Source organism: Pristiophorus japonicus, chromosome 1 (assembly GCF_044704955.1).
Source record: "Pristiophorus japonicus isolate sPriJap1 chromosome 1, sPriJap1.hap1, whole genome shotgun sequence".
Classification (NCBI taxonomy): Eukaryota; Metazoa; Chordata; class Chondrichthyes; family Pristiophoridae; genus Pristiophorus; species Pristiophorus japonicus.
The window spans coordinates 426459131-426470219 of NC_091977.1; the positions used below are offsets into that span (position 1 = coordinate 426459131).

Genomic DNA, 11089 nt, shown 5'->3' on the forward strand with positions numbered 1-11089 from the left:
TTATTTGCAGTTTTTGGCATCAAAGTTCGCCCTAAAATTGGTAGTCATCTACAAGCACACAACTAATATACGAAGACGTGATTAAACCAAAGCTATATATGTGAACGCACAAACACACATGCTGAAGCAGAGTCCATAAATTCTTTTAAATGGGAATTAGAAAGTTTGTGGAAAAGGATGAAGATTAGAAAGTTATGAGGAGTGAGGAGTGGAATTCGATTCGGTGGATAATGTGAAGAAAAACACCAACGCAGGTTTGATGGGCCGAATGCCTGGTTATGTCTTGTAACATTTTATGATTCTATGCCAGGCCTCGGACAGCACAAAAAGAGGCCAATCAGCCCACTGCACCTGTGCCGATGCTGGCTCTTCAACTGAAGTTATCTTCTCTAGTCCCATTTGGGTAACAATAAGACGTTTGAGCCACAGTAGTTTGTAAAAAGTTCCATTTATTATTAAAAAAGTATAAAATGTTCCACAATTATTTCAGTAGAATAGCACCAGCAAGTAAATGTCATGATTTAGTGCTCCCAATGCAGAGGTTGCCGTGCTGGGGTACATGTCAAAACTTCAGGTGCAGGGATCAGCCTGCCATCCACAGGTTTTCCTTCTATTAATTGGACACAAACCTATTTTTGAAGCTCTGTGCTGGAGCACTAAAGCTGTAGATTTTTCCCATAGATGAATCTCCAGCACAGGCTGCAGTTCTTGTATTCTCAGAGAGCGGGGGCATAAAATGAGCAGTATCAGATCGGCCGTCTGTTACAAATCCCATTCAATTTTCTGTTCCATTCACTTCAATACCATTAGTTTTCTGCTCCCACCCAAAGCTGAAAGTTACCCCCAATGGACAATTAAAATACACAGGTCTAATCTTCAATAGGGAAGAAAAGCATGTACAAAAAGACAAACTGTTTTGTTCAAACTATTACATACTGAACTTTGAAATTTAGTGCATTAATATACAAGAAATTAAGCATCTTAGGAGGTGAAATTATTCCCATTGAAAACACACGTACAAAACAGAATTTCTCACTTTGCATTTATACCAACTTTTTCACTAAAATTAACAGAAAGAATTGTCTCCTCTTAGTGACTTCTGGCAGAAAAAAATGCAATAATTATTATTTTATTTCAAACAAATTCAGTTCTGCTCTATGTGTCCACCGCATGGCAAAACAAAAAGATTTTCTCTACATGATGTGCTGTGGTCACCCTCACTCAGAAGCATGCCACTTACTAGGTAACTCAAGAATATAGAAAACAAATGAAGATCTATAATTATCCAATCGAAATAATGTGAAAGATGTTGTTAGTACACTGCTAGATAGAGACATCATCCAATGCCTCAATCAGGTCAACATTTGTTTCTAAGCTACAAAAGAATTATCCTGAATTGAGCCAAATATTGAAAACATTTCATTTAATCAAAAACATCACAAACCCTTCAGTTTTTGAAATTAGTTTTCCCTAACTCTCTAAATCTAAATCTAAACCTTCATGTTTTGGAGATTATCGATGTGTTCCTTGGTAAATCACCTTGGTCAGCTGAAGAATGATTAAATAGCAACACTGTTGGTGGAAACATCACTTGCTTCTCAAGATGGCCATCAGTTATTTCATGGCAGTTCAAAGTTCGGCCACTGTAAAATCCAACCAATTCCCTGAGCCAGCAGCAAAATACTGTAGACTAAAATTTAATCCACAGAAACCAAATGTCCAAGAATCACCCTTGATCAATGATGACCACTGTTCAAAAAAAAGAGAAACAGTTCAATCTCTTTAAGTTTATTCATTTTGTTGAGATCAATAATATAATATCAACCCCTCATTAATGAGCACTCTATTTGAGAAATTCCCTAAAATAAAAATGAGGAAATATTGAGGGGACAAAACCTTTTGGGGGGGAGGCAATTTTCTTGCAACTGCTCCTGCACCAAAGGAATTCCTTCCCCTTGTTTATATATAGAAATGTCAGTTATATTAGATTTTCTTAGGTACTCAGACAGCTTAGTTATCTGGAAAAGGCTTTGAAAACTCCTTCTGAAGAGATCAAACTGCATTTGCATGCACTTAAATTTCCTGCAGTAAAACAAAGAGGGTCATTTTGACTCTGGGTAATATCGATCAGCCACTCATTATACATCTCTCCCACTTTAAATATATCCTGTTATCGCCCATTTTACACCATCACCTAAATCAAAATTACCCTCGGGAGGTTCTTCATAGTTTATGAAGGACTCCTTACCTTCCCTCAGATATCTCAGTGTTAATAGGGTGATGAGCAGCCTCACAGTTCAGAAAGTTCTTTAACCACCAACATTTCTCCAATGTAAGAAGAAATCCTGAGTGCAGAAAGTAAAACAAATTATGAATTGGAAAACAGGAGAAGGAAATGGTCACAATTCAGTTTTAACAGCTTTTGTTATTACCTTGATGGGGCTTTTCATGCTCCATGGCATTCTCCAAACAGCATGAACCATTAGAGGCCACGCCTGATGCGGAATTAAGTCGGGCTGGAAAGAAATAGAAAAATTATAAAATACAACTTCAAATTTCCAGAAAGATTCATTGCTGAAAAACAAGTCTTATCCACTATACCCAAATCTGTCAGATCTCATGCTCAAAACTCTCAGTTCCCAATTTCCCCCATATATTAAAATATATTTCACTGCTCTCAATTATTAATAAGAGATGAAGGAATGATATTGGCCATGTAGGGCTATCCCAGTCTCCACCATGTTCTGAAACTATTCTATTTCAAAGGGCCTGCAATATTTCCCAATAGCATTTCCCAATTTTCACACATGCAAGGTTAATAAAAAAGCAGCACACTTGGAAGAATGAGAAAAATGAGGCAAATCAACACGAATTTCAAGCTTACTGCAGACTCTGGCTAGATAGTCAGAAGATGCAGGGAGGAGCTTCATTTTCTTCCAAATTAATGGTACAGTTCCACAGGGGTGAAACAAATGACGTCTGATTTACAATTTAGAATTTCTCAAAACACTGGATAGCTGATAACTAAACGTGATGGAAAGTTCACTGCTACAGTATATTTGCAGGGGTTTAAAAATATACCTTTAAAGAAAGTATAGTAACCTCATTCTTGTAATAAGCCGAAAAACACCACCCAAAAAGTCCATAATGTTTTTCAGTGGCACCTTTTCGCCTTCAGAAATCTGAAACTTGATCAGCTCTTGGTTAAAGTTCCCACACCGGAAGAAAAACAAATATTCAGCTCTGCTTGGTGTAGCGGCCGGCGATGAAATGAAATTGATTTTACATAAATCAGTGGCCAGGGTTGGTAATTCTGTATGCCCGTTCGCAAACGTAATACCAATTGCGGTGGGTTTTTTGAACACTTACTTCTATAATACTGATTCCGTGCTGCAAGTAGGCAGCCAGCTGAAGGCACAGATGCCATGGCGATAGGAGAAGGAGGGCTGAACCTGGTCGATTCCCCTGGCCACTCGAGTGGTCTGACCCTGAAAATTAAAATAAATCATACGCAAGTTTTATTTATTTTAAACGACCACTAAAACATATTCCAAAACTACTGCTGAAACGCAGATACTCAACTGGCAACTCAAACATGTACCATCAAAGAGATGGCAGCAAACAAAACCCAGGATTGGAGTGATAATGGTTGCGCTTACACTTGTTGGGACACTGGAGATGGGGCACTGGATCAAGGCGGCACCGTCTTTGAGCAGAATGTTTCCTCACACTGCGCAGCGACTGACTGCCTCGCTATTGTGGAGCAGGCTTTTATAGCGCTGATGCTCAACAGCCTCTCTGCACTGTGTGCTGTGCGGCACGTTGTCTGCGCTCAGTCTCAGCCAGCTGGAAGCACATGGAAACAACCAGTTCAGACCAGAAATAGCAGGATGTGGGACTCCAGCCAAGCACCAAAGTCCAATGTGCGCACAGTCCGTGTCAGCGGGGCACTGCGAGCGAACCACAACAGCAGCACAGTTTGCTCAGTCATTGTCCCACTCATGGTTCTCACATTTAGATTTCACTGCTTCCCGGCTATGCCTCTGGAGCTCCCACTCTCCCCGAGTAAGGAACCCGCAATAAGAATAAACCATGAGGAAATAACATGCAGGATATGCACAGCGCAAAGTGTGGTGAGTAACAAGAAGGATCGTGTCAGGATGACTGATGCAAGGTGACGGACCACACTGCAAGATACCGTCAGCTGATGTTTACATCAGTTCGACGGCCCCATTCCAGACCGAAGATGCAATAGTTGGCCCAGTGAAGCTTCAGTGATGTCGCTGAAAAATATAATAAATTAGTAATTCCAGATCTGTTAAATATTAGTGCCAATTAGACAAAAGTGACAATTTAGACACATTGGCTTAGAGTTTTTGCCAGTCTATCCGGTTTTGTAAGCCTAAATAGACAGGCAGTGCTAGGAAATAAGTTGGAGATCTGTTACAAAAGCAAAATACTGTGGATCTTGAAATGTAATTTTTTTTTAAATGAAAATGCTCGAAACACTCAGCAGGTCAGGCAGCATCCGTGGAGAGAGAAACTCGAATAACATTTCAGGTCGATGACCTTTCATTCACGATTGGGTGTGCATCTGTTACACTGGACTGCCACCCCATTTTTCCAGCAGCAATTTTTGGGGAAAGCAGTTCTGAGGCTAACCAAGACCATTCACAACCTTGGTGTCCTATTTGACCCTGAGCTGAGCTTTCAACCCCATATCCTCTCCATCACCAAGACTGTCTAGTTCCACCTCCATAAAACTACCCATCTCTGTCCCTGCCTCGGCTCATCTGCTGCTGTAATCCTCATCACTGTCTTTTTATCTCTAGATACAACTATTCCAATGTCTCCTGGTCGGCCTCAAACCTTGCACCCTCTGTAAACTTGAGCTCACCCAAACCTCTAATAATCATATCCTAGCTCACACTAAGTCCATCACCCCTGTGCTCGCTGACCTACATTGGCTCCCATTCCAGTAATGTCTTGATTTTAAAATACTCATTCTTGTGTCCAAATCTCTTCATGGCCTCACCCCTCCCTTTCTCTAATCTCTTCCAGTCCAACACCTTCCGAGATCTCTACGCTCCTCCAACTCTGGCCTCATGCACATCCCCAATTTTAATCGTCCCACCGTTGGCTTAAACCTTTCCACCTCTTTGCCTCTCCTCTTTTAAGGCACTCCTTAAAACCTACCTCTTTAACCAAGCTATTGGTCATCTATCCTAACATCTTTGTGTGGCTCGGTGCCAAATTCTGTTTGATAATAGAAACATAGAAAATAGGCGCAGGAGCAGGCCATTATGTTATGTTCTTATGTTATTCGGCCCTTCGAGCCTGCACCGCCATTCAATATGATCATGGCTGATCATGCAACTTCAGTACCCGACTCCTGCCTTCTCTCCATACCCCCTGATCCCATTAGCCGTAAGGACCACATCTAACTCCCTCTTGGATATATCCAATGAACTGGACTCAACAACTTTCTGTGGTAGAGAATTCTCTGGGTGAAAAAGTTTCTCCTCATCTCGGTCCTATATGGCTTACCCCTTATCCTTAAACTGTGACCCCTGCTTCTGGACTTCCCCAACATCGGGAATGTTCTTCCTGCATCCAACCTGTCCAATCCCGTTATAATTTTATAGGTTTCTATGAGATCCTCTCTCATTCTTCTAAATTCCAGTGAGTATGAGCCTAGTCGATCCAATCTTTCTTCATATGTCAGTCCTGCTATCCTGGGAATCAGTCTGGTCAACCTTCACTGCACTCCCTCAATAGCAAGCCCCTCTTTCCTCAGATTCGGAGACCAAAACTGCACATAATACTCAAGGTGTGGTCTCACCAAGGCCCTGTACAACTGCAGTAAGACCTCCCTGTTCCTATACTCAAATCCTCTCGCTATGAAAGCCAGCATGCCATTTGCTTTCTTTACTGCCTGCTGTACCTGCATGCCTACCTTCAGTGACTGATGTACCATGACACCCAGGTCTCGTTGCCCCTCCCCTTTTAATAATCTGCCTTCCTGTTTTTGCCACCAAAGTGAATAGCCTTACATTTATCCACAATATACTGCATCTGCCATGCATTTGCCCAGTCACCTAACCTGTCCAAGTCACCCTGCAGCCTCTTGGCATCCTCCTCACAGCTCACACTGCCACCCAGCTCTGCAAACTTGGAGATATTACATTCAATTATTTTGTCCAAATCATTAATGTAGATTGTAAATAGCTGTGGTCCCAGCACTGAACCATGTGGCACCCCACTCGTTACTGCCTGCCATTCTGAAAAGGCCCCGTTTATTCCGACTCTTTGCCAATACCATGTGCCTTAGTTTTGCACACTAATCTCTTGTATGGGACCTTGTCAAAAGCCTTTTGAAAGTCCAAATACACCATATCCTCTGGTTCTCCCTTATCCACTCTACTGGTTACATCCACAAAAAACTCAAGAAGATTTGTCATGCATGATTTCCCCTTCATAAATCCATGCTGACTTGGACTGATCCTGTTACTGCTTTCCAAATGCGCTGCAGCATTTTCCCCACCACCGATGTCAGGCTAACCAGTCTATAATTCCCTGTTTTCTCTCTCCCTTATTTTTTTAAAAGTGGGGTTACATTAGCTACCCTCCAATCTATAGGTACTGATCCAGAGTCAATGGAATTTTGGAAAATGACCACCAATGCATCTACTATTTCGAGGGCCACTTCCTTAAGTACTCTGGGATGCAAACTATCAGGCCCTGGGGATTTATCGGCCTTCAGTCCCATCAGTTTCCCTAACACAATTTCCTGACTAATAAGGATTTCCTTCAGTTACTCCTTCTCGCTGGATCTTCAGTCCCTTAGTATTTTTGGAAGGTTATTCATGTCTTCCTTAGTGAAGACAGAACCAAAGTATTTGTTCAATTGGTCTGCCATTTCTTTGTTCCCCATTATGAATTCGCCTCATTCTGACTGCACTAATCTTCACTAATCTTTTTCTCTTCACGTATCTATAGAAGCTTTTGCAGTCAGTTTTTATGTTTCCTGCAAGCTTACTTTCATACACTATTTTCCCCCTCCTAATTAAACCCTTAGTCCTCCTCTGCTGAATTCTAAATTTCTCCCAGTCCTCAGGTTTTCTGCTTTTTCTGGCCAATTTATATATCTCTTCCTTGGATTTAAAACTATCCTTCATTTCTCTTGTTAGCCACGGTTGAGCCGCCTTTCCTGTTTTATTTTTACGCCAGACAGGGATGTACAATAGTTGTAATTCATCAATGTGATCGGTAAATGTTTGCCATTGCTTATCCACCGTCAACACTTTAAGTATCATTCACCAGTCTATCCTAGCCAAATCATGCCTCATACCATCGAAATTTCCTTTCTTAAGTTCAGGACCCTAGTCTCTAAATTAACTGTGTCGCTCTCCATCTTAATGAAGAATTCCACCATATTATGGTCACTCTTCCCCAAGGGGCCATGCGTGACCAGATTGCTAATTAATCCTCTCTTGTTACACAAGACCCAGTCTGGGATGGCCTGCTCTCTAGTTGGTTCCTTGACATATTGGTCGAACAAACCATCCCTTATACACTCCAGGAAATCCTCCTCTACAGTATTGCCACCAGTTTGGTTAGCCCAATCAATATATAGGTTAAAGTCACCCATGATAGCTGATGTACCCTTATTGCACGCGTCCCTAATTTCCTATATGATGCCATCCCCAACCTCCCTACTACTGTTTGCTGGTCTGTACACAAATCCCACTAATGTTTTCTGCCCTTTGGTGTTTCGCAGCTCTACCCATATAGATTCCACATCATCCAAGCTAATGTCCTTCCTTACTATTGCGTTAACCTCTTTAACCATTAACACTACCCCACCTCCTTTTCCTTCCTGTCAATCCTTCCTGAATATTGAATACCCCTGGGTGTTGCGTTCCCAGCCTTGGTTATCCTGGCGCCATGTCTCCATAATCCGAATTACATCATATCCGTTAACAGCTATGTGCAGTTAATTCATCCACCTTATTACGAATGCTCCTCGCATTGAGACTCAGAGCAGTCAGGCTTGTTTTTTTAACACTCTTTGTCCTTTTAGAATTATGTTGTAATGTGGCCCTTTTTGATTTTTGCCCTTGATTGCTCTGCGCTCCACTCTTGCTTTTCTCCTTGCTACCTTTTGCTTCTGCCCCTTTTTACTTCCCTTTGCCTCCCTGCCTAGGTTCCCATCCCCCTGCCATATTAGTTTAACCCTCCCCAATAGCACTAGCAAACACTCCACCTAGGACATAGGCTCCGGTCCTGCCCAGATGCAGACCGTCCGATTTGTACTGGTCCCACCTCCCCCAGAACCGGTTCCAATGCCCCAAGAATTTGAATCCCTCCTCCTTGCACCATTCCTCAAGCCACATATTCGTCTGAACTATCCTGCAATTCCTACTCTGATTAGCACGTAGCATTGGTAGCAATTCTGAGTTTACTACCTTTGAGGTCCTACTTTTTATTTTAACTCCTAGCTCCCTAAATTCAGCTTGTAGGACCTCATCCCATTTTTTATCTATATCGTTGGTACCTATATGCACCACGACAGCTGGCTGTTCCCCTTCCCCCTCCACAATGTGTTGCAGCCGCTCCGAGACATCCTTGACCCTTGCACCAGGGAGGCAACATACCATCCTGGAGTCTCGTTTGTGGCCGCAGAATCACCTATCTGTTTCCCTTACAATAGAATCCCCTATCACTATAGCTCTCCCACTCTTTTTCCTGCCCTCCTGTGCAGCAGAGCCACCCATGGTGCCATGAACTTGGCTGCTGCTGCCTTCCCCTGATGAATCATCTCCCCCAACAGTACCCCAAATGGTGTATCTGTTTTGGAGGGAGATGACTGCAGGGGACCCTTGCACTACCTTCCTTCCACTGTTCTGCCTGATGGTCACCCATCCCCTATCTGCCTGAGTAACCTTTACCTGCGGTGTGACCAACTCACTAAACATGCTATTTACGACATCCTCAGCATCGTGGATGCTCCAGAATGAGTCCATGCACAGCTCCAGTGCCACAATGTGGTCTGTCAGGAGCTGCAGCTGGACACACTTCCTGCACACATTGTAGTCAGGGACACTGGTAGCATCCCTGATTTCCCACATAGCACAGGAGGAGCATGACATGGGTCTGGGCTCTCCTGACATGACTTAACCTTTAGATTAACTTAATTTGGCAACAATATCAAAGGTTTCCTACTGATAAGAAGAGAAAAAAAAGATCAAATACTCACCAATCCACCAACCAATCACTTACCCGCTTGGCTGTGACATCACACTTCGATTTCTTAATGCTTCTGTAAAGTGCCTTGTGGCGGCCCCGACCCTCGAGGGACCATCAGCTGCAGGCAAGGTACAGCGCAAGCCGATCCTGGAAGGTGATGGCTGTGATGAGGGCAACTGGAGTGGACATCACCATAACCCAGGTCGGTGATTGGAGCGTGGGCATGTACAGCAGGAGCGGTTAGGTGCGGGCGAAGATAAACATAAGAACATAAGAAATAGGAACAGGAGTAGGCCATACAGCCCCTCGAGTCTGCTTCGCCATTCAATATCATGGCTGATCTGACCATGGACTCAGCTCGACTTCCCCGCCCACTCCCCATAACCCCTTATCCCCTTATCATTTAAGAAACTGTCTATTTTTGTCTTAAATTTATTCAATGTCCCAGCTTCCACAGCTCTCTGAGGCAGCGAATTCCAAAGATTTACTACCTTCTGAGAGAAGAAATTTCTCCTCATCTCTGTTTTAAATGGGTGGCCCCTTATTCATGCCCTCCAGTTCTAGTCTCCCCCATCAGTGGAAATCTTATATGTTTCGATGAGATTGTTGTGTATGCAAGCACTCAAATAACACCTCCACGAGATAAGGGTATAGTACTTGAACTGTCGTGACCTTAGTCCTTTATTGCAGCTCCTAGACTGAAGACTCCAAGAGGTGAACTCCCTTTTATACTTGGTTACCTGCAGTGTACAGGTGACCCTTAGGACTCCAGCAGCGGCATCCTCTGGTGGTACAGGTATCGTGTATACAGGGTGAAGATACATTCAGTGGTCTAGTGTTAAAGTACATACATTAACATGCATACATAACAACACTCCCCCCTAAGCCTTTCCCAAGTCCTTATTGCCATGTCATGGGGAGGTGATCAGTAGTGGATGGTGGGGGGTTGTGGTGAGGGTTGTGTGGGTACCGTGTGAGATCCATGTGTTCGTGGCTGCACACATCCATTTCCGCCACCGCCCCCCCCCCACCATCATACATAGACCATGTAGGTATGTCACTGTTGGAGGATTCCACAGTGTTAGAGCAAGTACATGTTGTTACGGGTAAGGTACATACATTGTTGAATGGGTAGATGGTGGCGTTTAGTGGTGGGCAGGACCACAGGGTGGTGTGGCCTCCTTGTCCTCCATTGGTGGTAGAAGTCTGGTCATCCCAGGTCCCACCAGGAAAGCTGAAGGGTACTGGCCTCTTGCTCCCGGTGCTGGCCCTGGTGGACAGGGGGAGGGGGGGTTATTGCCAATCTGGGGCAGGTTGCCAGTGGTGGTGGCTGTGCTGTCCATTGACCGCTGTCCCTACAGTGGGTATGCTCCCACTGGGTGTGTATAAACCCTTCCTGGGGCATCCCATTGGTCCCGGAAGCGCAGGCTACATGATCGGGTAGCCCGCTGGACCTGGGTGTTTCCCACGGGGGGTTACCTTTGTCATTGTCAGTCTACATATAGAACCCGGTATCATTTCTTATTCTATCATTAGCATACATGATACATTGGCTCTGACCGCAACTAGCTGACTCAACATTGTTATATCTCTTTACACTTTCACTTACAACGCTTTCTTGTGTGCTATCAGTATCCCTGTACAAGGTTACATTTGTATACCTGTTGTTAGTTACATTTGTCACGTTAGCATTACTGGCATCACTGTTCAACAATACAAACTTGTCACTTACATCACTTTTTGAAGCATTCGTTACATTTCTCCCATTAGCATTGCCGGCATTACCATTTAAAAGTACATTTATATACCTGCATTCATTAATTACATTTTTATTTTTAAT

The 11089-nt window shown here is 43.4% G+C and overlaps 1 protein-coding gene across 1 annotated transcript; it reads right to left on the reverse strand.

Annotated features, from left to right (window-relative positions):
• Nucleotides 1–429: 429 nt before the first annotated feature.
• Nucleotides 430–4037, reverse strand: LOC139259919 (pancreatic progenitor cell differentiation and proliferation factor-like protein). The gene is made up of 5 exons (XM_070875868.1): nt 3660–4037; nt 3370–3488; nt 2433–2516; nt 2249–2345; nt 430–1749 (listed from the first exon to the last, which is right to left on the reverse strand). The coding sequence occupies exons 2-5, from the start codon at nt 3425–3427 to the stop codon at nt 1737–1739; spliced, it is 252 nt and encodes an 83-aa protein (XP_070731969.1). The 5' UTR covers nt 3428–3488; nt 3660–4037; the 3' UTR covers nt 430–1736.
• Between the last annotated feature and the right edge of the window lie 7052 nt (nt 4038–11089).